The sequence below is a fragment of the Fukomys damarensis genome, unplaced genomic scaffold (assembly GCF_012274545.1).
Source record: "Fukomys damarensis isolate Sample0158 unplaced genomic scaffold, DMR_v1.0_HiC HiC_scaffold_38, whole genome shotgun sequence".
Taxonomy (NCBI): domain Eukaryota; kingdom Metazoa; phylum Chordata; class Mammalia; order Rodentia; family Bathyergidae; genus Fukomys; species Fukomys damarensis.
The window spans coordinates 75,627,130-75,654,788 of record NW_022900950.1 but is presented as its reverse complement, the minus strand read 5'-3'; the positions used below and the strand labels follow the sequence as shown (position 1 = coordinate 75,654,788).

The 27,659-nt window shown below is 40.2% G+C and overlaps 1 protein-coding gene across 1 annotated transcript in view; it reads left to right on the top strand.

Moving 5' to 3' along the window:
* Dchs2 (dachsous cadherin-related 2) overlaps positions 1 to 27,659 on the top strand; it is a gene marked incomplete at its 5' end in the record, with an annotated part of 231,612 nt that overhangs the window by 194,339 nt on the left and 9,614 nt on the right. The window contains 6 exons of the mRNA XM_010628006.3: positions 2,276 to 2,389; positions 8,884 to 9,095; positions 12,078 to 12,229; positions 21,932 to 22,062; positions 24,274 to 24,560; positions 25,529 to 25,661. Of these exons, the coding sequence (XP_010626308.1) occupies positions 2,276 to 2,389; positions 8,884 to 9,095; positions 12,078 to 12,229; positions 21,932 to 22,062; positions 24,274 to 24,560; positions 25,529 to 25,661 (1,029 nt within the window). The remainder of the gene's footprint in view (positions 1 to 2,275; positions 2,390 to 8,883; positions 9,096 to 12,077; positions 12,230 to 21,931; positions 22,063 to 24,273; positions 24,561 to 25,528; positions 25,662 to 27,659) is intronic.

Genomic DNA, 27,659 nt, shown 5'->3' with positions numbered 1-27,659 from the left:
AAATACCAGTGGACGCAAAGCAACTGGAATTCTCAAACGTTTCCAGAAGGAATGTGAAATAGAAAAAAGGTGAAAAATGAGAACCAAGACCTGTCATGTAAAGGTACAAGATCCCAATAACGAATGTAACTGTACTGTAGCCCTAAAATGTACCAATAAACTCAACTTAAAAAAAGAAAATAGTCTGGCATCTTTTTGATGAAGTTAAACACACATTCATCCTACGTATTTACCCCTAAGAAATGAAAACATGAATCCTTGCTAAAAGGTGTGCACAATATTCATAATGACCCCAGATGGGAATCAGTCCAGATGTCCCTCTATAGGTGACTGGAGAACAAATTATGGTACATCCATTCGCGGTGGCACAACTCTGCAATAAAAGTGGAGAACTTTGGATACACAAAATAATTTACTTTTTCTTAGTTATGCTAAGCCAAAGAAGTCACACTAATATTATTTGCAAATGAAATTTTAGAGGTAAAAGCAATCTAAAGTTACAGAAAGCAGATAAATGATTTCTTGGGGCTGAAAGTAAGAGAAATCTGACTTCAGAAGGGCATAAGGAAACTTTTTGAAGTGTTCAGACTGTTTTAGGTCTTGATAGGGATACAGGTTGCAGAAGTGTATAGCTGTTAAAACTTATAGAGCTATTTATTCGACATGTGTGTATTATTTCATGATAATTTTAACCTTAGTGATGTAGACTAAATAAAATTACTTTTACTAAGGCAGTCATTCCTAGGAGGGAAATAAATTCTCAACCAGAACAGGAGATAAGGCAGAGATGAGCAGCAAAGGGCATTACAGAGACCTCAGAGTACTAACTTGGTACCCAAATCAGTCTTTAGGAAACCTTAAAGGAGCTGTATGTGTTTCTTCTCCCAGAGCTGCCCTGAAAGGCACTCAGCATATTCTCTCAGCCTATCAGTCCCCCGTGAAGAACTTTCCATTTTTCTTCATTGCTCTCTACCACATTAAGCCCATCCACTTAGATTTGGAAATAAAGTTTTATTGGAATACAGCCGCACTCATTTGTGCATTTTCAGTGACTACTTTCATGCCACAACAGCACAGTGGATTTATTATGTGGCCCATGATAGAAAAAAATTGCCCATCCTTGACATAAAGCCACTTGTTTCCCCGACAGCTATGTCCCTTGTACTCTTGCCTACCTCTCTTGCCCTTTCTACTTAGACTTATTCTCCACTCCTGCCTTACACACTTCCGATTATAATCATTCATCATCTTATTGCCTCTAGCAGTCTTTTGTAATTGTCCAGCTTTCCAAATTTTAATTTTTTTCTTTCTGTCCTGTCTTTGTAAGTCCTATATCTAACTCAATTTGTCTTTTCCTTGAAGTTATCTCTTGATTGCTGCTATCCTGTTTTAATGTTTGAATGAGTTGATGTCCTCTGGTAAAGTCTTTCTTTGCTCTCATTGGGTTGCTTTTATATGTAACTGATCTAAAAACTGCTTAAGGAATTATTTCTTACATTTATACTTATTTCGTATATTTATACATTTGCAGCTTCCTTTCCCATTCCCACCCAATGTGCAGGGCACAATATATCTTTAATCTGCCCACTTCTGTCTCCACTCCCAGAGTCCCAGGTCATTGTCTTGTGCTAGGACTATTTCAGTGTTACCTTAATTGGTCTCTATGTTCTTGTCTTAGACCTCTTTTCTGTCTTCCAGATGAGAGTTAATATATTATTTTTTAAAGTAAATCAGATCATTTTACTGTTCTTAAAATGTTCCCTGTTATTTTCCTCCCCAAGGTGCCATTTTTCCCTTCCTACTTTCTCCATGACTCAGTTTTCCCAGGCACTTTTCAAGCTCACCACCTGGGTGGTGGTGATTCCTCCTCCTCCTGGAGTTTTCTTCTGCCCTGCTTTCCAGGGCTCCACACCTTGCATTGGGTCCACTCTCTTTGATGAGGCTTCTTTCTGCCGGGCACGAGAAGCCTGTGTCACATAACCTCATTTCTCTCTTCCAGGGAGGCAGCACAATCTGAAATCTACCTTCATTATGTACTCATTTTCTGCCTCTTCCCACCAGTTAAAAGCCACTGCGGGGGCAGAGATGTTGTCTATCTTGTTTGTCCCTAGATCCCCACACTAGTGCAGGATGTGACTTACAGAAACACTTACTGATTAACTGTTGAACGAATGAACACTTGAAGATACAGTAGACAAATAATACTCGATATTTAATCTTGCTTTTCTGCAAAATTTTCTTTTCCTAAAGATATTTTTAAATCTAATTCTTACAGGTACTTCCATTGTGACTGTAAAAGCATTTGCTCCTGATGCAGTCTGGGACATTATTAAATATTCAGTACTTAGTGGAAACAAAGATGAAGTTTTTTCCTTGGACTCCAACTCAGGTAATATTTCCCGACCTTACAATAAATAGCCTTGCTTCTGCTCCATTTAATGTTACTAGTAACAGATACTACTGCAAAATTTGAAGGGTAGAAATTATTAGAGGTAAATAATTTATAAGGTAAACAAGAAATTTTTTATGGAAGCCAGTGAGAAGTTGTGGGAAACCCAGAACCACATATATATTTGCTTATATATATTCACTAAGAATTCTACTCTAGTTATTGTCAAATTAGGCAGTGCCTATCCTGCCCTTTGAATTTTTTAAGATGAGTTGGCTTTTACTTATAATTTACCTACCCGTGTGGGGAAATTAGAGATCTAGTCAGGAGATCACTGACAGTGAGTTTGAATTGGAAATAAGCACACATGCCTAGCCTTAGGGAATTTTCATCAAAGAATCTAATTTGCCACTGAATGTCAGCAATGTAAAAAAAAGACAGCTGGAAAAGTCTCTGTGGTGGTAAAGAAATTGCTTCCAAATACAGCATGTATTAAATTTAACTTTAATAAGACCACGATTGTGTTTTAAATGAATACCAATTGATTATTTGAAACAGTCGTTTCTGACTAACAGCTGTATCTATTGCTTCACTGTCAAACGTAAGAAGAAAGTTTGCAGTAATTTCTGTACCGCCATACACACAACTGCCGTACTGATTCTGTAGTCCTGCCCACGGGAGAACAGAGAGGGGCACGTTCTCAGGTCAGAGCCTCTTCATCCGCGTGGTGCTCTGGCCTCTTGGCCCACACCGCCTGTGACCAGGAACCTTTCCGAGGCAGTGGGATGCAGCTCTTTATTGCCCACCACAGGGTTGAGTCACCAGACAACACAGGAAGCCTCTTGGCAAAAGACTAGGAAACGAAATTCCTCGTTTCTCACTCTCCAGGTGTCTAAGTGTGTTGGAAAAGGAAGTGTGATTAAAATGTGTAGGAAAAAAAAGGAGAACAGTAGAATCAGCACATTTTCTGGGCACATCCAAATCCTCCCGTCCTATCATGCGTCCCTGGTATGGCCTCCCCGCTTGAAATTTCCATATGAAAATGCAGACAAAGTCTACCTAAGATCACCCACACAAATCCATTTTTAAATTAGTTATAGTGCAATTTATTGAAACATTTTTAAGTATCTACAAGACGATATGCTAAAAGAACAATGGACAACTGAAACACAAGCGCGCAATTACCTGCCTCCAGTCTCAAGAAATAAGGTATTACTGGGACTTGTGGAACAGCCCCTGGAGCTAATTGATGTATGCCTTGCCGCATACCTGTCTTCTCTCTCCTCTGAAGCGATCAGAAACCCGAGTTTAGTATGGATCCTAACTCTGTGGCTCTTGCTGTAATTTTTCCATGGGGTTTGAAGCCCTAGATCATGCTTTCTTTTGTCACCCATTGTCAGAAATAAGGCACTGCTGGAACTTCAGGAGCCACCATATGACACAGCAGTCGTCACTGTAGGGACATCCTGTGCACCGTTCTGCAGCTAAATTTTCTGGTTCAAGAGTTTTACCAACTGACAGTGAATAAACCGTCCTATGGTACAGAAAGACTGCAAAGAGTGGTAGCAACTGTGTGCTCCTCTCTCGTTAGACTTAGCCTAACTACTTTATATATTTTTTGGTAAAGTACATGAAAAAAAATCTCTCTTTTGACTGCTGTTAATGATGCTTCAAAGCAACTTTTGTCTTTAGATTTGTGCATTGAGCAAGGTTGCAGATGCTTATTGATTCTGATATTTTTCAGTATATTCAACATAAACAATTACTCTCTGAAAATGACCATTTTCCCCTGTGCTTATTGGAAGTGATATTTTTTTCCTTTTAATGGCTAATCTAGTTATTTTGACATATATAATTAAAACCCAAAATGAGTAAATATACTCTCCCTGAATAACATGAGAGACTTTATCTCCAAATATTCATTTTATGGTTTACATGCTTTTGTTTACCATACTTTTATTTCTTTCAAATTGGGTACAAGTTGTATGTTTAAGTACAGTTAGTAGCATCTAAGCTAATGTCTTCGCAAACCTTTCTTACACGTCAGATTTTCCTCTGGCATCATTTTCTTTTTACCTGAAATATCTCTTTTAGGGATTTCAGAGTTTATTATCTAAAACAGTCTTCATTTAATCTTCCTCTGCTCTGTATTTTTGCTGTCTTGTAATTCTAGTCTTGCAGTTAATTTCTCTCCTCATATGTTATTCTGCTCTCTCCTGGGTTCCCATGACTGCAACAAGAAATGATATTCATTTGTACCTTTTCTTGCAATGCCAGTTAGATAAACGTTGGGCCAAAATACTCTCTCCTACATCTTTTTCACTTTTTGTCTCTTCTTCTCTTCAGTCTAAGGAAATTTATTTTTCATTTCCAGAAGTTATCTTTGGCTCTTTTTCAACTCTTTTTTTTTTTTTTTTTTGGTACCAGGGATCAAACTCGTGACCTTGCACTTGCGAGGCAGACAGCAGAACCACTGAGCTAAATCCCCAGCCCAACTCTTCCTTATCTTACAAAAAACAAATTTTTTGTCTCTCACTCATGTTTCCAAGGTTGTTTGTATATATTTAAGCAGTAGAGCTGGGGTGTAGTCCCAATCTCCAGCTCTGCTGAATATATGGATAGAATTCACAGAAGGTTGATTTTGCTGCCTGTGGATTTGCTTGCTGTTGTTCCTGTGATGTTGTGTATCTCCATGATTTTTGCACTTATTCACCGTGACCTTCTTGCTATCTTTGAAACTATTCCTTTGGGCGCCCTTTGAAACTTGGATTAAATTTGTCCCCTTTAAGAAGGATTTGCTCTCCCCTCAGATTCGCCGGAGACATCATCAAGCAGAAACTAGTTTAAGCTTAATTACTAATTTTTTAAAAAGATATATAACTAAGATAGTTTTTTGTTTTTTTGTTTTGGTTTGTTTTGTTTTGGTACCGGGGATTGAACTTGGGTCCTTGCGCTTGCAAGGCAGGCCACCGAACCGCTGAGCTAAATCCCGGCCCTATAACTAAGATAGTATGGCACCATAAATTCAGGAGTTTTTCTCTTCCTTTCACTCAACACCAATATCAAGAAATTCGGGCTTCTGTATATCAACTTTAGGGACTTTAAAAATATTGCTCACTTATTTAGCCTTTGGGTTTCCAACTACTTGCTGATTTTTCCTACTAGCCTCTTAACTTTTTGTGGAGTTTTCTCACCTTATTTTCCATGCAGTCCTCAATGGTGTGTGTCAAGGTCGGAAGTTGTAGTGGAACCCCTGGGACAAACATGGAAGTTCTCGTGCCTACTTAGCTCTGCCCATTCCTGTGTTCAGTCTTGTTCTGTCCTCTGAGGACCCTTTACTTCTGTAACTCAGTAATGCATTTCAGTGCAGACACATGCACGTGAATAACATGCCCATGACTTCTCAAGTATTTTGATTGTTTTCCATACGACAGTCATTCAAGTGTATTGTTTACCACTGCTGTCATGAAAACTTCAGCAAAACCTTATGCTATTAGATACATCTTTCATACTACTTTTGAAACATTATCGTTAAACTTAGGTCAAAAGGTACCTAACATAAATTATATGGATGTATGTATTTTAAACAACAGACCTATGGAAATAGAAAACTTGAATATGATAAACTAGTAAAATCGATCTCTAACATTGTGCTCATGTAAAGCGGCCCTGTTCCATACTTACAAACTAAGGGTTGACTTTTGCATGTAAACTTCATGCCATTTTGGATTAGAAACATCTCGGCCCATCTAGACCAGCAGGAATGTCAGAGTTGACTAAGACTGTGTATGTAAATAACAGATGGTAATACTCAGTCCATTATTGGATAGATTGACGTAAGACAAAAACGATCAAACTTTCAATGTTTCAAAGACGTAGTTGTAGCCGGAGAACATTTAAAACCACTGGATAACATAAATATTTGTCACATTCTGCTTAGGTTTATGCAGCTCCGTGTGCACAGTGTATAACTCACTGAAGTAACCTGATCATGGTAGCCAGCACGCAGCATGTGAAGAGTCTTTACCTCATTTTGATATGTATTGCATAACTTGGACAAAAGCTGTCGGTGTGCATATATTGGAAGGAAAATATGACTACAGTTTTGTTCTCAGATTATACAACTGGTATATAATGTATGAGCAGGAAGATGAAGGTGCTATTGGCAAGGCTTCTTTCTCGCTCTTAAAAAGTGTGGATTTCTGTGCAGGCCATTGGAGGAAGCTCATTAGTACTTTCGTCTCATAAATGATTATGTCCTTGATGTCTCTGGGAAAATATGTGCGTATCATCGAAGGTTAAATGTGAATTTAGTCGGTGTGCCAGCCTTGAGTCATCTCTCACTGCATATTGTCTTTGCCAATTGCACAACTTTCACAGCATGTGCCGGCTATTACACCAAAAATAAAAACCAAGCAAAGAAAACATTAGAACCGTAGATGCATTCCAAGTGCAGAATTCCAATAATCAAAGCCTAAACACAAGACTTTTATTAAAAATTCCACTTTGATCTGCCCCATAATTGGCTCGCTTTTTTCTACTAAATGACACTGGCAATTTAGTGTTGCATTTCTATTTTACTTTTTTCTGCACTAACAGTAACACAATAGTATGATAACATGATGCTCTGTTTGCTAGAGAGCTGTGGACCACGTCAAACTTGGGGTTCTTCTGCCATTTGGGGGTGCAGGGATCAGCCCTCGTGCCACAGAGGTTTAAGAAGACCAGCTTGCTTTCCTCACCAGCCCATAAAATACTTCTTCACAATTCCCCAGCTGCTCCATCTATCCTCTAACTTAATGTCAACAGTGCTGGTACAATAGACTGTGGTTTGTAAAAGAAATTTGGTCCTTGTACGAAATCAGTATTTAAATCTGAGGTCAAAAAATGATGGTGAATTTATGACACTTTAAATTTTTTAGGATAGTGAATTCTTAATATAAGATAAAATATTCCATTTTTTCTTATCAACAGAATATAAACTATAAAATCTTCTCTCAAATACCCAACATCAAAGATAAACTATTAAAACAGGGCATGATTCCTACCGGTATCCAAGTAATTACCAGATGACCTGAAGTTGTTTTGGACTAGGTTCGTTATCTGTTGCAAGTGGTTCACACAGCCACAGCAGTGGTTTCAGGGCCATATTAAAAGCAACAAAAAAAGAATCTTTCACCAGCACATCAAACTTCTCAAGGTCTATGTGTATTAAATTCTAAATTCACAGTTTACAAAGTACTAACCCTGTGCTATGTTGTGTCCTGTGATGTAGGGGCAAACAAATCTGGGTGACTCATCCTGAAGTCTGCACATGAGAACATGTCATGCAGGCCTTATGTCACTTGCTTACAGTTGCCCAGAAGTCATTATGATATCTCCATGTTATATAGAAGAGGAGCCTTAGCATTCTAGGACCTCAATAACTTGCTCCAGGTCCCAAGAATCAGTAGTGGTGCCAAGTGCTTCACCAAAACTAAATAGCCAGCATTGGGATTTGTTCTTGATTTGAGGTATCTCCAGCTCATTCAGTAAATCTCCATTTTATAGAACTTCTGATAGTGAAAACCCAATTAAATATAATAGTAATAATAATATGAAATTGGATCTGACATTTTGGTTTAAAGTGGAGGAGAAAACAAAGTAGAATTTTAAGAAGGAAATGAATTTCTAAATTTGGGGGTGAATCTTGAACATGGCACCACCCCCCAAAAGTCCACCTCTGTGAGGCTAGGAGACAGGAAACAGTCCTCACCTTGGGCGGCTTGTGGCTGCCACAGGTAAGCAAAGCAGTGATGCAGTCCGTGGGGCTGATGTGATGACTGAGACGGGTCAGGAAGGGCTCCAGAGAGGCCTGCATGGGGCCATTCCCTGTGGTCGGAAAGGCACCGAGGTAACACTGCAGTGAGCATTCAGGACACCCAGGACCGAGGGGCACATTGTGACCAGGGCAGAGAGGGCAAAGGGAAAAGAAACAGATGCAGCCTGGGAGGTGGGAGAGGCCTGAGCAAGGACTCGTGCAGGCTGAAGATGCTAAACTCTTAACACAGTAGCTGTGGAAAGTCACAGAAGGGACTGTGTGTGACAGCGCCCTCCTTTGGTCCAAAGTGGAAACTGGATCGGTGGGGAAAGCACTTGAGTGGCAGCTGCAGGGGACAAGGAGGGAAATGATGATGACCAGGAGGAGGGCAGCTGCAGCCCAGGTGGAGAGATGCTGGAACGATGGACTTTGCAGAGAAGGTGACGGCCAGCTGTGGGGGAGAAGGGGATTAAGAGGGTTCCAGAATCTCAGCTGTTTCGTTCATTCTTCCTTTCTAGCTGTTTGAACTCAGCAAATATATATTAAATTCCCAATTCTTCGCAAGGACACAGGTCGATAGGGACAGGGGCTTTTGACAGTCAGGTGAGCACATGAGACTAAGAGCCGTGGTGATTTGAGACATTTTATAAATGAAATCATTTTCATTTTTTTTCCTCCTTGTCAATAAAATTAGGACAACTGACTGTGAAAGAACCCAAATTCCTTGATTTTGAAGTCAGGGATGAAGTACAGCTCATCATTTTAGCTGAAAGCAGTGAGCACAGAGCCTACAGCAAAGTAGCAGTCTCGATAGAGGATGTGAATGATAACGTTCCATGCTTTGAGCAAAGTGTTTACCAAGCATCAGTGTCTGAAGGCCAGGGCTCCAGCGCCCACGTCATCCAGGTAACAGGAATGTGTGTGTCCTTGGGGTGTAGGGTGTGGATCATTTTCAAGCCGTGTACTTCAAAACATGTAAGGCCTACATCCAGCACATACATTTTAAGTGTCTTCTGGGAGTGGGCCCTGTTTGGTGGATTGGATAAAACTCTTGACTGAAGGAAATCTGAGGCTTCTGCCTGCACACTTCCTCTTCGTGCAGTGTTCAGTACCCAGCCACTTGCTTTCTCCAGGGACTGAGCATTACCCTGGAACAGGGGACATGACAGGGACACGAGAAATAACAGCTTAGAAACACACACAGTCTAGTGGGGAAGCTGGAAATGTAAGTTTTTATATTAAATGTACCTTATGTTTAATTTTATGAAGCATCATATAATTAATGTTTAATAAGCTTGCATTTAGTGTCCAGATAGAAAGAGGTGAGAGATTCTGAACCATTGCTCCACAGAAGATTGACCCTCACAGCCTTAAAGGGTGAGCAGCCGTGTAGACAGATCTGCAAGTCTGTTCGCCAGGCAGTTTGGCTCTGGCTCTAATCCCCACCCACCTTTGATGATTTCTCTCTGTGCATCAAAGCTGTTGTCCGTATTTCCTTCACTGCTGAACTTAGCCTTTGCAGTTGTGAAGGTGGACAACAGAAGGTCTGTCCCTCCCTGTCAAAGGCAGACATGGAGCAGGACATTTCCTTTGGCCTCTGGAATTTTGCGGATGTGATCCACAGCTCATGCCAATATTTACATCACAGGCCCTCTCTCGGGCATAGGCAGGGTCAGAACACTGCACAACACAGATGCACTTTCTGGACAGGACAGCCAATAGTTCTGTGCCACCTGACTACCTTTACCTGAAATATGTATACAGAGACTCCTTTTTACTTGAAGGCCAGTTTCTGACACACACCATCCCCTCTGTCAGGGGAAACCAACAGACTCTGAAGTCCTAGAGGTTTATTTCTGCACCCAGCATATCCTCTTAGCTACTACTACAGACTGATTTCATCCTGTAGCATATATTTTGTATTATTGCTGCAATCACTCCCTGTTACTGCTTTGCTTTTGTCTCGGCCAAGACTGGGATGTTTAAGAAAGCAAGAACATCCACTTTCCCAATCACTGTGAAAGTGAATGTCCTCACCTTGGCGGTGGCCCTGGTTCTACCTTGTCACCAGAGGATCCCCACACCGCGGCCTAAGCTTTGCGCTTCTCTCTCTGTGGTGTGAACAGGGTCAGTGTGCCCAGAGTAGAGTAAATGCACAGGAGGACGCCCGCCACGCCAGGTGCACCCATGGGACCCAGCTGACCTGCTGGAGCTTCAGGCTCTGGTACCCTTCTGGAAGCTCAAGTCAGAGGTGGGCACAGTGAGCTTTGCTAGCTTCCGGGGAGCTAGCGCTGCCATACCCTGTCCCCAGAAAGGCACAGGAGGCCCTGGGGGCTTTACCCTCTGGAGAGGCGCCTCCCCCTCTTGCACCACAGTGTGCACGTGCGCTCCCTGCCCTTGAGGCTCTGGCCCTGCAGTGGGGTGCAGACTCAGTAGGACGGTCAGAGCATGGCCCAGCTCCCGTCCCGTGTGAGTTACCTCTGTCTCAGACACTCGGATGTTCTCTCTGGAATTTTTTCTTAGTAGTATGCTTGCAATACATAACTGCATTCCTCTAGGGAGTCACATCTTGTTTCTTTTTCATCGCCTTCCTCCCCACCATCTCTTGATCCCCTTTCCTTTTATCAGAGATCTGCCTCCCTATTTCCTATCATCTGTCCTTCATTTTACTCCTCCATTTATTTAGGAATTTGAATCTTGCATGAGGAGACATCCAGACAAAGTAGAGTGCCATCTTATCACCTCATCAAGCCTGGGGCGCTGTGCGCGGGTGGGTCCCCACGGCTGCTGGGGTTCTTGTGCTCACCAGACACTAGCATTGTGATGCATTTCTTCCCTGGTGAAATTAGCCGCCAAGGCTGTGTGCTGCCAGGCAGCCCAGAATGCTCCAGTTGGCCGCCCTCGCAAGCCCGCCCTGTACCACACTTAACCTTACGGCTCCAGGGGGTCCGGTCTCTTCCTGGAGATCCCAAAGGACACTGTGTGTGGCTGCCTTTCTGCATCAAAAAGCTGCTGTGGGAGCCCTTCTGATGAGATCCTGTGAGCTGCCCCTGGGCCACTTAGGTCCCCAGAAAACTCTGGCCTTGGTGCAAAGGATGGATTTGGAGAGGAAAATTGGAAGCAAAATCCACTGTGAGGTCATCAGTGTAGCAGCCAGAAAGGTGATGACAGGAGGGTCACAGAAAATGTAAAAAAAATAAAGTTTAACAAGTCTCAGACTTGTTCTTCAATGAGGTCTTGAATCCACTGACACGGTTGGCTCAGTGACTGAAACTGAACTCAGACTGAACAACGTGTCACTGTGAAGAATGTTCTAGAACTTCTCCATCCCACTATTATGACAATTTAACAGAATCGGGATCTCAGTTTGGTAGCACCAACTGTAGGTTTTGTTTTATTTTTCAGAGATCCCTTTAAACTGAAAGTTTAATACAGTATAAAAATGTATACAAAGCCTATTTTAAAGGTGCTACTTTAAATAGGAAAAAAAAAAGGACAAATGAAAAAAGTATCATTCACTATATAAAGGTTTACTATAATATCACTCTGGTGTAACCATGAATCCATAGACAATACTAGAAATCATATATTCAAGAAAATTAGATATTTTTCCAGTAATTTTGCCTGCTGCCTAAAATGACAGCTCAACAGCCTGTGAAAGTTATTTGGAAATCCTTTGGATGAGTGTCCAGGAAATGTCCTCTCCTGTCCCTCACTTTATGATAAAGTTAAATGTACATTTCAGCTGCTGCTTGTTGTCCTTTTGATTGCTGTTTTTTAAAATGCGTTTGACAATTGTGACTCTTTTCATAATGCATTTCTTTGGAAGGTAGGCTCAGCCCATATTGCAGACTAAGTCCCTTCTCACAGGTAGTTGGCTCCTCACAGGTAACTGCTTCTGACCTGGACAGTGGGTTGAATGGTGTCATCGAGTACTCCATTGTCTCTGGAAACCAAGGAGAAGCCTTCCGGATCAGTGCACTGAGTGGTGAGGTTACTACCAATGTGCTTCTGGATCGCGAGACCACCTGTTCCTACAGGTATGTCCAGGATCCCCGGCTCTTCTGCCCGGTTTCTGTCGACTTTGTGGCTTTGGGCTCAGTTTCCTGTTGCGTAAACTGAGTTGTCAACAGCTCTTTCCCTTTGATCCAGCTTGTGATCCATATGTCGGGGTTGACATGTTAACGTCATCTTAGAAATTATTTGCTGTTTGCAAGCAGTGATTAGAAGAGTTCTTAGAGTTTGTGAATGTGTGATGCTGCAAGGACCTGGTAAGAGACATGAAGGATACAGTGCAGAGCCCTCTGAAAATGTTTCTTGGTACTGTTTTTAAAGGCAGTAAAGAGTGAATGTCATTTCTCTTTTTAATTGTATGCTTTTATTTTGTATGTGGAAGTACAACCTTGTTGCCAGGGTCCTTTTTGCGGTATTTTGTTCCAGTAGAAACACTATTAAAAGCATGGTTTCAATATCAGATTTTTTTGTTTGAAGTCCAAGGTGCCAGCCTTATGCAGAATTCTATGAAAGAGAGAGAGTCATGATGTAATGGTTCTAGTTATTAAAAAGTCAATGCCTTTTAGCGTAGTCTAGAAATCTAGACAATATACAGAGTTATTTTATGGCATCCCAAGCTATAAAATCAAAAGAAGCCTAGAATGTCCATGAGTGGATGTTGCTGAAAGGATAATGGTACAGCCTTTCAGTGGAACACCATGAACCTGATTTTTATAAAGAAAGGCATAGGTCTGTATTTGCTGACTAGGATAGAGCTCTAGGTCCCTGACTGTGAGGGAAACAGCAAGGTGCACCATGGTGCTTATACAGCATGACTATTGACAGAAAAGCAGACTCATATACTTGGTGGAATGTAACTTGCTATATCTCTGGAGATACAATAGGGAAATCTGTGGTCCACCAGGAGCTTAGTCTTCTTATTGTGTATTTTACTAAGCATTGTATTTACATGGTTTTGTCAAAAGTCACATATAGTACAGTGGTCTCCCCTTTTCCTTTCTAAAACTCCCATTAGAGACTCAAAACTTGGTACTTTTCTATACATAGTGATTGTTTTCCTCTGTAACCCTGCCTGAAGCCTTACTGTGTAGCATCAGAGTTAATCTTTTCTTCCTTTGCATCACTAATCTTGGTCTTTAGGGCCACTCATAAGTAAAAGTGTGTTCCTCCAGCACACGCCCTTCTTGCCACAGTAGTCAATCTGCCAACAGAGATGACTAATAGTAACTACAAGGCGAGTGCTGTGCACAGTGTGGATGCTCTGGACAAAGGAGGAACCCACATCCTGGGTGGGACAGAGCTGGGGAACATGAAGTCACATCCTGTGGCTAAGCAATGAGAACTGATTAAAATGTAACACATTACTTGGTAGATTAGAAAAATGTCCCAATTCTGAAAGTTTAAATATCTTTTTTGTTGTTGTTTAATGTATCTCAAAACATTACTTACAATATTTAAAAAATGAAAACCTTAACATACATTAAATATTAGGAAAATTTTAGTAATATTAGGAAAATTTAGAGCAATTAAATGTAATTTTAACACACCATTGTGTTAAGCCCTATTCTCACTGCTGTTTCTATAATGATTTTGCCTGTGAGTGTGGTCCCCTCCATGAATAAAGCTAGGTGAGCCCCGCCCCCCTGCTATTGCTATTGATTACAAGTTCAGAGGCTTCAGATAGTCTGCTTCCTTCCAGCAGCTAAGCACTATCCAGTTGCAATGACTTTTCTGTTGTGGGGTTCTTCTTACTGACTCAGTAGAGCCAATTAAACCTAACCTTATTCACCTCTTTCCTGTTTGCATCGTGATTTCTGTTCCTAACATTCAGATTGGCCCCCATACTTTAGGACACTTTTCTCCAGTTCCCCAGGAAGACTTTAATTCAAGGTCAGGAGAAGCAACAACTGAGAAGTTGAAGTGCTCCCCCCTTCCACTGACACTGAGAGATGCACACAGAGAATGACGTGCACAGTCACAAACACACACACACACACACACACACACACACACACACACACACGCACGTGCAATCTCCAGCCTCCAAGGCCAGAACCCAGTTTTTTTTCAGCTTTACTTGAGTTTATTGGTACATTTTAGGGATACAGTACAGTTATATTCATTATTGGGATCTTGTACCTTTACATGACAGGTCTTGGTTCTCATTTTTTCCCCTTGTCCCTGCCCTCCCTTCACCCCCTCCTCCCCTCCCCATCTACAATCACTTTATTTCCATCTTTTCATTATCACGTATTTTTCTTTTCCCTTATTACCCTTTCCCTACCCATCCCACCTTCCCTACACCTTTAGCTCCTTTATTCTCATTTCACAATGTCAGTAATCTTATTTAGGATCTTATGTACCATTATAGTTTATTCACACCAGAGAAACTATTCAGTATCTACACGTGTGCCTTATTTATTTCACTTAGGAGTATATCTTCAATATGTATCCATTTTCCTATGAATGAATCTAATTTCTCACAATTTATGGCTGAGTAGTATTCCATTTTATAGAAAAACCACATCTTCTTTATCCAGTTTCCAACTGAGGGCAAATGGGCTGTTTCCAAGTTTTAGCTATCACACACTGTGCCGCTGTTTTGTTTTTGGAAATTGCCACGTGTGTGTGCGTAGAACACCTTGGTCATTTGCAATCCCGTAATCCCCTCTCCTTCCCCCACCTGTTTTCTCCATCTTCACAGTCTGCCATCCATTTGCTTCTCATACCTCCATTCATTGAGTATTTTTAGGCTTTGTATGTCAGAAATCACACGTGACTTGGACTTTCTGAATCTGACTTACTCAGTTTAACATGATGCCCTTGACCCTGAGGGAGTATTTTAAACTTCTTGCTCTCCTGTCTGTCCCACCTGTGCCTACCTGGTAGCTCCTATTTTTCTGTAATGTTTTCCTGGATATTCAAGGTAGTGAACACTGTAGGGTGATCCCCCCACCATTCTTCTACACCATCAGTGAATGGTTTGAAAATGGTGTCCTTTAGCTTTCAACTTTTCTTCCCTTTTGAAGTATTACTATTTTATCACTGAGGAAAACATTTCTAATTCCAGCCCTTTCTTTTCAAAACATAAAATGAAGGAATAAATGAAGATGGGTTCAGTTATGATTCTACTAAATATAAATGCATTAGAAAATTTTAGGTTTTTTTCTCTCATTGAGTTTATTGGTACATTTTAGGTATACTGTACAGTTACATTCATCATTGGGATCCTGTACCTTTACATGACAGGTCTTGGTTCTCATTTTTTCCCCTTGTCCCTGCCCTCCCTTCACCCCGTCCTCCCTTCCCTATTTACAAATACTTTATTTCCATTTTTTCATTTTATCATTTTTTTTTATTTTCCCTTATTAGCTTTCCCCTACCTTTTCCACTTTCCCTACACCTTTAGCACTTTTCCTATTCTACATTGTCAATTATATCATTCGGATCTTATGTACCATTATAGTTTTTCATACCAGAAAAGCTATTCGGTATTTATATGTGTGTGACTTATTTATTTCATGTAGGAGTACATCCTCAATATGTATCCATTGTCCTATGAATGACTCTAATTTCTCATTCTTTATGGCTCTGCAGTATTCCATTTTATAGAAAAAAACCACATCTTTATCCAGTCTCCAACTGATGGGCAAATGAGCTGTTTCCAAGTTTTAGCTATTACAAACTTTGCTGCTATAAACATAGGTGCACATATATCACTGTGATATGGTTCTTTTAATTCTTTTGGAAAGATACCCAGCAGAGGGATAGCTGGGTCAAATGGAAGGAACCTCTAGTCCCAGCTCCTTGAGGTATCTCCATATTGATTTTCACAGTGGTTGCACCAGTCTGCACTCCCACCAACAATACAGAAGGGTTCCTTTATCCCTACAACCCCACCAACATTTTTTATTGTGTGATTTCTTGGTAGCAGCCATTCTTTGTGGGGTGAGGTAGAATCTCAGAGTTGTTTTCATCTGCATCTCTCCAATGACCAGTGATGTGGAACATTTTCTCATATGTCTATTGGCTGCTTTTACTTCTTTGTCTGAGCAATGTCTGTTCATTTCAGATGCCCATGTTTGAATTGGGTCTTTATATTTGGGGGTGGGCTGGTTTTCTTGAGTTCTTTATATATTCTAGATAAGAGCCCTTTGTCTGAGGAGCAGCTGGTAAAAAATTTTTCCCACATTGTAGGTTGTCTTTTAGTTCTGTTGATGGTTTCTTTTGCAGGGCAGAAGCTTTTTAATGAGATGAGATCCCACTTGTTGATTCTTTCTGCTAGTTCCCATGCTACTGAGGATTTGTTCATAAAGTCTTTTCCTATGCCATTGTCTTCAAGACTTCTGCCTAACTTATCTTCCAGCAAATTTAGTGATTCTTTTTAAATATTTAGATCTTTAATCCACTTGGATTTTACTTTAGTGCATGATGAAAGATAAGGGTCTACTTTTAATCTTTGGTAGATTGAAATCCAGTTTTTCCAACACCATTTATTAAACATGATATCTTGCCTCCAGTGAGGATGGCTGGCTCCTTTGTCAAAGATGAGGTAGCTGAGTACATCTGGAGTTGTTTCTGTATCTTCCAATCTGTTCCACTGATCCTCAGGTCTGTTTCTTTGCCAGTACCATACTGGTTTTATACAGTGGCTTTGTAGTGTAGTTTCAAGTTGGGAATTGTTCTACCCGCTGCCATGTCTCTGTTGCCTAGGATGGCTTTTGCTATTCTAGGTCCCTTCTGGTTCCAAATGAATTTTTGGATGATTTTTTCTAGTTCTGTGAAATACACCGTTGGACTTTCAATCAGCATTGCATTGACTCTATATAGCAGTTTTGGTAGTATGACCATTTTCACTATGTTGATTCTTCCTACCCAGGAGCAGAGGATATCTTTCCATTTATTTATGTCCTCTTCAATCTCTGTTTTCGGAGTGCTATAGTTTTCAGTGTAGAGGTCTTTTGCTTCTTTTGTTAGATTGATTCCTAGATACTTCATTTTTTTGGATGCTTTATGAAAGGAATTATTTTCCTAATTTCTCTCTCAGTGAGTCTGTTATTTGTGTACAAAAAGGCTATTGATTTTTGATCCAGTTACTCTGATAAGGGTGTCAATAATTAAGTCTAGAAGTCTTTTGGTGGAATTTTTTGGGTCTTCAATGTAGAGTATCATATCATCAGCAAATGACAGTTTAACTTCTTCCTTTCCTATCTTTATTGCTTTAATTTCTTTCTCTTATCTAATTGCTGTGGCTAATATTTTCATAACTATATTGAAGAGGAGTGGTTATAGAGGGCATCCTTGTCTTGTTCCTGAATTTAACGTGAAGGTTTTCAGTTTTTGACCATTTAATATGATGTTGGCTGTTGGTTATTCATAGATGGCTTTTATTAAGTTGAGATATAGACCATGTATTCCAATTTTTGCAGGGTTTTCATCATGAATGGGTGTTGGATTTTGTCAGATGCTTTTTCTGCATCTATTGAAAGCATCATATGGTTTTTGTCCTTGACTCTGTTAATATAGTGTATTACATTTATTGACGTGCATATGTTGAACCATCCTTGCATCCCTGGAATAAATCTGACTTGTTCAGGATGTAAGATCTTCTTGAAGATCCTCCGTATTCTTTTTGTTCTTCTGTTGAGTTTCTGGGGTCTTGATTATTATATGTCTAGGTGTAGATGATTTTTGACCATGGCTAGTTGGAGTCCTATATGCCTCACTTATCTGTATGTCAAATTCTTCCCCTGTTTGGGGAGTTTTCTGTCATTATTTCTGAGAACAGATTCTTTAGGTCATTTGTATTTTCTCCTGCTACTTCATGGATTCCTATCAGTCTTATGTTATTCTTCTTTGCATCATCTAGGAGTTGTTGGATTTATTTCTTATAATCCCTTACTGATTTTAAGAGACCTTTCTTTTCATGATCACTGACTGCAATCCTATCTTCTATATCTGAAATTCTATCTTCACATTCTTTTATCCTGCTGTAAAAACTTCAGTAGAATTTTTAATCTCCTGGATATCTGTTTGAATCTGTTTCATGGATTCCATTTCTTTTCTATGTTGGGCATTCATTGTTTCCATTTCTTTCTTATGCTGGGCATTCATGGCTTCTATCGTGGCCCTGAGCTCTTCTATTTTTTTTTTGTTTGTTTGTTTTTGTCAGTTTCTGTTCTAGGGTCTGGAATTATGACTCTCATTTTGCTCACCATCTCTATGGTTATCTGGGAAATTATTTCTGTTTTGAATTTTTCTACAGCCTGATTGATCTGTTTTGTTACTTCCTGTGCTATGTGTTCAGGGTATCCTGGTGGTTCACCGTTAGACTTTTCATACTCATTTGCCCTACTGTTTGCCATTTGTAAACTGGAAGTCTGTCTTTGTGTGTTGCTTAAGTGTTTCTCATTTTTATTTTTGTTTTTGGGTTGTTGAGTATATTCTTTGATGTGGGTTTCTACTTATGCTGAATATTTAAGTAAAGACATATTTCTATTTTCATGCATTATTTCATTGATCATTTTCTCTTGTTTTTTTTTTTTTTGTTGTTGTTGTTGGTTTCTTTTTGTTTGTTTTATTTTGCTTCTTTTCCTTTTTATTTTTCTAGGATCCAGAAAAATAAAAAGCAAAATAATCAGGAGTTATACTGCCTTGATGATTCCTTTATTAGTTATATTTTATTTCCCACATTGCAACTCTTGGTTTGGTTATTGCCTTATTTTTGTTGCTTTGTTTTCTTGCAAATATTTTCTTAGTTTTAATCTTCTTAATCATTCTTTTTTGTTCCCTGTTAAACATTGTGGAAATATTATATATTTATATATAGTTTTTTAGAAGCTATTACATAATATTTAACCTTTTCTATAGTATGGTGACCTTGTTTCCTTATCATCCTTTGAGTTTTATCTTGGGGAAAAGAGGAAATAAACTTGCGAAGGTGTCCTGCCACCTTTAACTAGAAACTATGGTTCTTTGAAAAGTGTTATCAATGTTAGTTAATATTTAAATTTTTTCTTAGAACTTGAGAAGTAACAAAAATTCTTAGTAAACACATAAGATAGAGCTGAGAGAGTCTTTTGAAATATTCTCCTCTAAGAATTTAAGTTTTTCAGGCAATCAAAAAGATACCCTGTCTGTCCAGACGCTTGTTTCAAATTTAGAAGGAAGCTTTGTATAGTTGGAAGATATGCTGTGAACCCAGAGCAGGCTTGTGCTTTACTTCTCATGTGTACTCTTTGCTGATCCTGTGAATCTGGAAGCCCAGTGGACTGGCTGCAAGCAACAGCTTCACATCAGCCACCAAAGACCATCACGGGTGGCTGGAGATCTTGTGACATCCTGTGCAGAATCCGTGCAGACCCACTTTTGTTGCTTTTCATTGTTCTTCAGACCAGTGACAACCATTTTTGTGCCCGTTTATTTTGAAACCAAATAGCACATTTCCCTCCTATCAAAGAAACTCATTTTTGTTTTGAACTAACACATGCATTACATAGAATCCCTGAGGTTGTGCCATCACTAAAGTTAGGGTGGTGTTGTCTGTAGGAGATGAGTTGAAAACTTAACTGTGATGTCTGGCTGACACTGTAGATTGCATTAGGTAGGGGCAGGTAGCAGGGGTAGTTGATAAAATATTTCCATGGCACCTGATGGATAGCCAGGCTTTAAAAAAACCTTCCACATGAAAGGATTCCTAGGGTCCTTAATTCTGACTCTTCAAAGGCTGCCCTGATAATGTAGAAGGCAGCAGCCTGTAAGCTTCATGAAGGGTGGAGAGACAGTGACCGTTTTCTGTTCACTGGAGTCTAAACCAAGGAAGAGTGATGCTAGCTACAAATGTTGGCCCATATGTGTGATCCCAGCACTCTGGGAGGCTGAGGCAGGAGTTTGGCAAGTTCAAAGCCAGACTGCCCAATTTAGGGACTGGGTGAGGCCCTGTCTCAAAATAAAAAGTACAAAATGGCTGGGGATGTAGCTCGGCAGGAAGGTCCTAGGTTCCATTACTAGTAGCACAATAAAGTAAATAAACAGAGTTGGCACTTATTTTGCATCATTTTAAAATTTAAGATTGGGAAAGGAAATGACACTTCCAAGAGGTTAACAATGGAAAAAAAGCAATATGTCTACTTCCAAGACTTGGTTTCTTAGAAGGTCATCTCCACAGCTGCCTAAGATGAACATCATCATGAAAATAAAGTTGCCATCTGATTTACAACTCCTTTTACTGTTTGGCTGCCTCTGCCTTGGCCTTCACACTGCTTAGAAGGGAGCAAATAATAAGCTACCGATGACATACCAAGCTGTTGTGTATTCACAGCAAGGATGTCATGTAGTGAGGTGCAGCTTTCCCCACAACCATGCCCCAGCTGGATTCGGCTCTCAGAGCACACGTGTAACTATAGGCAAATCACGACAAACCACAGATGACAGGTGTTCAGAAAAATGAGACGATGGCCATCTGCTCTCAAGAAACTTACAGAAGAAGCAGGCAGATAAGCAATTAGGAACAAAAAGTGATGCTGGACATAGCAGAAGACTGTGGGTGATGCTGTGGAAGTGAATAAAGTGGTAACCAGATCAGACCAGAGGCCAGTGAAATCTTGGCAAGGATGCGAGCTTTGAAAGATGAGGAGGACAGAGGCAGAAGCCAGACAGGGAAGCTCCTCGGTCTGTGCTCAGGGCTGGACAGCATTGGCTTGGAGAGCTGGGAAAGGCTTTAAAAAGGGGGGCCAGGTTTTTCAATTAAAATTTTAGAGCAACCACAATGAGGAAGCTGGATAGAGCAGGTGAGACTTGGAGTGGAGAGGTGGGTGAGTTAGCAAGCACTACAGGTGAGAATGATGAGGGCTTGGCCTCGGCAACTAGCCTGTCCATGCATACCCAGGTCTTTCCTGCATCTACTGCTGGAAACGTGTATGGACCGCAAGTCCATGGACCAGGTAACCTTTAGGCCCAGATGGGATGGAAACAGGATGGTTGCTTACCCTACCCGCAGCACTGCAGTGATAAAACAGAACATAAACCCAGGTGACATTCGGGGAGGAGACTATGCCTTACAATTCATTGATGTTGTAAGGGTGCTGAAAAAAGGGGGGAAGTTGAACCTGGTAAGAAGATGTGTAGCTTGGTTGATGGAGATACTCATTATAGCATGTAAATTCTTTAAGATGATGGCCCCTTCCCTCTACAGTCCTAGCCAATCATGTATCTTTCCAATGTATATTAACCGTAGCAGTGTCCTCACTTAACTCTATAATTTTGATTGATTTGGAATTTGGATCTGTAAAGCATCAGTACAAAACAGTCTTCCTGTGGTTGTATCTTGTGTTGTTGGTACAGTGAGATGGAAATATGTAGCAACACCCACATTATGCAGGACAGCATGGAGGCCTCTAAACTGCAGGTATTGGTACTTATTTTTAGGTTTTTAATAAGATTGAGATCAATTTTTATAATCTGTCTCCCTGAAGTGATAAATTTGTTTTGACATTAATGTTTCATGACCTCTGGCAATTTTCTGGATTTGGTTCTTTAAACATGTCAAAAATAAATAAATTTCAGGCTACTATTTTTATGAAATACACTTTAGTTGATACCATTTAGAGAAAGTTAGGGAAGAAATAAAAATAGCTCATTTTAAAAGCTTCAGCTAAGTATTTGATATTTATGCTGTTTCTCTTCATTCCTGGATGTGTATAACATTCCTTGATTCTTTTCCAAACCAGCCTGATTGTGCAAGCCACAGATAAAGGGAGACCCAGGCTTTCTGCTACGGCCACGGTCCGGATACAGGTGACTGACATAAATGACAATGCCCCAGTTTTTCTCCCCTCCGAAGCAGTAAAAATTGCAGAAAGTAAGTGTGGCCATTGAGAGTACTAGTTCTGGTTAACATATATGATATTTATCCTTTATAATTCTTTTCTGTCAGACATTGAATTAAATATGTGTACTTGTCCTCAAGATCTGCACAAGCTACATACTTTTTTCACGGATGGGCCTAAGTTAAATATCAAACGTCAAAGAAGTTAAATGTGAAAGTGAGGATTTGCATCTGGCCCAGGAGAAGTGTGTCCCCATCCCCTGCCTGGCACTCCTCCCAGCAGGCGTTTCTTCAGAACTAAACCTCCTCTGCAAGGAACGTGCTCTGCCGACTGTCGTAACCCTGTAAAACTCCTGTGAGAAGAAACAGTGCTCGCAGACTCATAGCTTTGTCAGTCTTTGCAAAGTACTAATGACAATACAGAAAGCAAATGGGGTGTTGGCTACCCAAAATCATCATTTTCCTCCAGAGTAACCTGAACTTCAACCTTTGCCCCACACTCTTCAGAGGGGTGGAAATATCAGGTTTTATTGACAGACTGATTCATCTTAATGGCTTGGACTTGTGGATTACATGACATTTCTCTTGTCTGTGAACCCAGAGTTGTTCCTGGTCATTGCCACAGTGGTGAAACCCAGCCCAATGCTTCACGGTTGAAGTTAAACACAGCTGAGGGCCTCGCTGCCTCTGCTTTCACTTCCCATCCCTAAACATTTCCCAATGTTTTATTATGTTCACTTTCCAGACAATTTCTAACCCACTTCTCGCAGAAGGATACATTGCAGAAATCTACTTGCCTAGAGTTTCTAAAGTATATTCTACAACTAAAAGTAACTCACTTGATATAGTTGCCCTCTTTCTTGTAGAAAGTACTATTCTTGAGCACAGACATTGGTGTTGAAATACAGTGGTGTGTCTAGTTTATTTTTTTTGCCTCATTGAGTTTATTGGTACAGTTTAGGGATACAGTACAGTTACATTCTTCATTGGGATCTTGTACCTCTACATGACAGGTCTTGGTTCTCATTTTTCCCCTTGTCCCTGCCCTCCCTTCACCCCTCCTCCCCTCCCCCTTTACGAACATTTTATTTCCATTTTTTCATTTTCTCCTATTTTGCCCCTTTTCCTTGTTACCTTTCCCCTACCCTTCCCACTTTCCCTACACCTTTATCCCTTTTCTTCCTATTTCACATTGTCATTTATCTCATTAGGATCTTATGTGCAATTATAGTTTTTTCACACCAGAGAAACTATTCGGTGTTTACACATGTGTGGCTTATTTATTTCACTTAGGAGTATATCCTTATAAAGGATGAGAAATTAGATTCATTCATAGGAAAATGGATACATATTGAGGATGTGTCTAGTTTAAATTAACCTAAGAACAGTGTAAATCAAAACATACCGAGGGAACTATGGTGTGGTTGATGTACATTAAGGATGTTCAAGCTTGAAAAATGGAAAAGTGTAAGTCTTACATACAGTGGAGCCATTCTGAGCACTTTGGTGCATTCCTTCCCCCTGCACCATACCTGTTTGCTCACAAACAGCCCCTTTTATGGACAGCTTACACCGGAGAAAGCACGTGGAGTGTGAGACACTGAGCATGCCATCTGTCTGTGACTCTTATTGCTGAATAATATTACAGTTTTTTCTCACCACCAGCACTTGAATGCTTTGTCTTTCTCTACTCCTGGTAATTTGGAGAATCAGATTTAAAAGAAGGCAGCACTCTAGGTGCTGCTCCCCAGAGTAGTTATACTAAAGTAAATACAAAGGTGTAAGTAGCTAATTTTAACACCCATAGCCAAACATTTTTATTTAAAGATAGCTTGCTTTTCAAAATTTTATGTTTTATATTAATGTTTCAAGTAATATGTTTCTTCCTACTCACCTCCCCTATGAATACCGTATATCATTTTGATAGAAATTGTAAAGTACAGAAAATTGTCCCAGGCTGTTTCTTGAGCCTGGGATTGTGTTGTAAGCATCTGGTGGGAAAAAAGTAATATAGAAATGAAATGTACCCTAAATTTCCTTAATTCCCTACTCCATCATAAATTTTCACTTTTATTTGATTCTTCAGATTTTTTTGTTTAGTTTATAATGAGCTTGTATGAGAAATCATGCCAAGACTGGGCACAGTATGTTGGACTCACAAATGAAAATACTTGCAGTGAATTATTAAATGTCTTTCAAAGGGTGGACTGTAATGGAGGCTGACGTTGGTCATGATTGTTTCAGATTCTTTGCCTGGTGTGATTGTGTCTCGGGTGTCAGCTCATGATGTGGACTCGAATCCAGCTTTTATCTTCAGTTTTGCAAAAGATGGCAATTCTGGAGCCAAGTTTGCTATTGATCAGCACACTGGAATAGTGGTCTTGGCAAAGACATTGGATTTTGAAGAAGTGACCAAATACGAGCTGCTGGTCCAGGTTTCTGATTCTGTGCACCACACAGAGGGGCCCCTCGTCATCCAAGTGTCAGATGTCAATGATAATCCACCAGTGTTTTCTGAAGATTTCTACCAGGTAAAGCACTTCAGCAGATGTTGAAGGCGTAGCCCATGCTAGTGAGAACAGGGAGTAGCGGAAGCCTCCCATCCATGACCTCCTGTCAGGTGACCTCCTGTCACATGACCTCTTGCAGTGTACAGTGTCGGAGTAAATGGCGTGGGTTTTAGACATATGACTGTGGAGTACATAGGGAACCAAGCTTTGTTCCGTTCAGTGTGTCAGGTGTGTAGGTGGTTATTATGTTTAAAGTTCTTATGGAGTTGGAGTCCCGTCATTCATTACAGTGGGACCTTGTTGACTATATTTGCAGGGCCACAGAGAGGGGAAAAGGGAGTTTGGATTATCCTCAGTTAACCTGGAAAAATTCTTTCCTAAGTGTATTTGTTAGAACACAGTGATTAATGTCTCACAGAAATAAATCCTGAGCAGATCTATAAAGTGGAAATTTTAGTTCTTGGCACATTTTATGTTTATGAGCATAAGGACAATGATAACATCCAACTAAGAAGTTAGAAATGAACCCCAGTGCTCTGGCACGTGGCACCTGCAAGACAGAAGGGAAGGGAAACTATCCTAGTGCAGCCTGTGAAGGCTTTCTTGAATTATAAAATGCATAGTGTATAATAATATAGTAGTGACTTGTGGCCTGTCTTTGGCCATGCAGAAATAACTTAAAAGGAAAATCTCTTGTAATAAAAAAGGAAAGCCAAGTGAAATTTCAAACATTTTCATTTTATTTGTTTCTGAGTCAAAGAGCCATGACTACAAGTTTTCGAGACGCTGGAGACCCAGCCCCACCCTTGCACACACCAGGCAAGCACCCCAGCCCTATCCTAAGTGGGCAACTGTATTAATCAGGAAAGTCAGTTTGCACTGTGTGGTTTCCACAATCAGTATCAGTAGAGTGACCTCATTTTTTGGACATTTCTGTGACAGTATCTTTAGCCTATAAGCATGACATCCTTTTTCCTCTTTTTCCCCAGGTCACAGTTCCTGAGTCAGTGCCCCTAGGGTCCTTGGTATTAACCGTATCAGCCACGGACTTAGAAAGCAATGAGAACATTTCTTACAGAATCCTTTCCTCCTCTGAGGAATTCTCCATTGATCCTGTGAATGGTGAGCTATTTATAGTGGCTTTCATGCTTACGAGTTTGAGTTATGGGGTGAAAACATGAAATAATCCTTTCCAAACACTCTGCAAATAGTCCCCTCCTCTGCCCTGTGGAATTGTGAGCAGCACCTTCTCATTTATCTTCATGTCAAACACTGCACTGACAAGTGCCAGTGTTATTTCCCTGCTCCAGCAGCTCAGTGGCTCGACAGCAAAAGGTAATTGTACTGCCAGTAAATATTCAGAAATCTGCAGACCCAGCACAGGGAGTTCATGTGTCTAGCCAAGCACAGCTTGGGCAGTTTTCCCAGGAAATCAACAAGATGATGTCAACAGGATTAATTCTGGACTGAAGACTTCACATTACTAGAATTGCGAAGGTGGTTTTTTTTTTGTTTTTTGGTTTTTTTTTTTGGTTTTTTTAGTAAGTCCAAATACAAAAATATTCAGCAATAGAATCCTATATTCGATAAGGACAAGAAGAATTAAGACAGGAAAATGACGCCAGCATCCATTTCTACTAAAAAACATTGTGTTCTGTTTTAATGATGTTTCTAAGGCTCTTTGTACTTCTCTCAGAGATCAACATATTTGTGTTTGTGAAATATGTTCAGGCATGTGATTCCACATCAGAATAATTAAACAGAGTACAGAGAAGGCATAACAATGAGTGGACATTAAAAGCTATTGTTTTTGCCAAGTGGGAAGGGGACCAAGGATCAAAGGGTATAGGGAGGCTGGGGAGGGGATGGAGAGGTCAGGAGATTGAAGGTCTGTTGTGTACATGCACCAGCTCCCACGAAGACTGTAATAATTGTGTACTGCAAACGTGTACTAGTAAAAGTTTTTTTTAATTGAATTTATTGGTACATTCTAGGTAGACAGTACAGTTACATTCATTACTGGGATCTTGTACCTTTACATGCCAGGTCTTGGTTCTCATTTTTTCCCCTTGTCCCCACCCTCCCTTCACCCACTCCTCCCCTCCCCACCTTCAAACACTTTAATTCCATTTTTACATTTTCTCATATTTTTTTCCTTTTCCCTTATTCCCCTTTCCCTATCCTTCTCATTGTCCCTAGACATTTGGTCCTTTTCTTCCTATTTCACATTGCTAATTGCCCCATTAGGATCTTGAGTACTATTTTAGTTTTTCACACCAGAGAAACTGTTCGGTATTTGCATATGTCTGACTTATTTATTTCACTTAGGAGCATATCCTCAAAATGAACCCATTTACTTATGAACGAATCTACTTTCTCATTCTTTATGGCTGAGTAGTATTCCATTTTATAGAAAAACCACATCTTCTTTATCCAGTTTCCGATTGATGGGCAGATCGGCTGTTTCCAAGTTTTAGCTATTACAAACTGTGCTGCTATGAACATGGGTGTGCATATATCACTGTGATATGATTCTTTCATTTCTTTTGGAAAGATACCCAACAGAGGGATGGCTGGGTCAAATGGAACCTCTAATCCTAGTTCTTTGAGGTATCTCCATATTGATTTCCATAGTGGTTGCACCAGACTGCACTCCCACCAACAATGGAGAAGGGTTCCTTTCTCTCCACAAACACGCTAACATTTGTTGTTGTGTGATTTCTTGATAGCAGCCATTGTTGTTGATTCTTCCTACCCAGGATCAGGGGATAGCTTTCCATTTTCTTATATCCTCCTCGATCTCTTTTTTCAGAGTGCTGTAGTTTTCAGTGTAGAAGTCTTTTGCTTCTTTTGTTAGGTTGATTCCCAGATACTTCATTTTTTTGGGTGTGATTGTGAAAGGAATTGTTTCCCTAATTTCTTAGTGAGTCTGTTGTTTGTGTACAAGAAGGCTTTGATTTTTGGGTGTTGACCTTGTATCCAGCTACTCTGCCAAAAGTGTCGATTAAGTTGAGAAGTCTTTTGTGCAGCTGGTAAAAAGTTTTTCCCACATTGTAGGTTGTCTCTTAATTCTGTTGATGGTTTCTTTTCAGTGCAGAAGCTTTTTAATAAGATGAGACC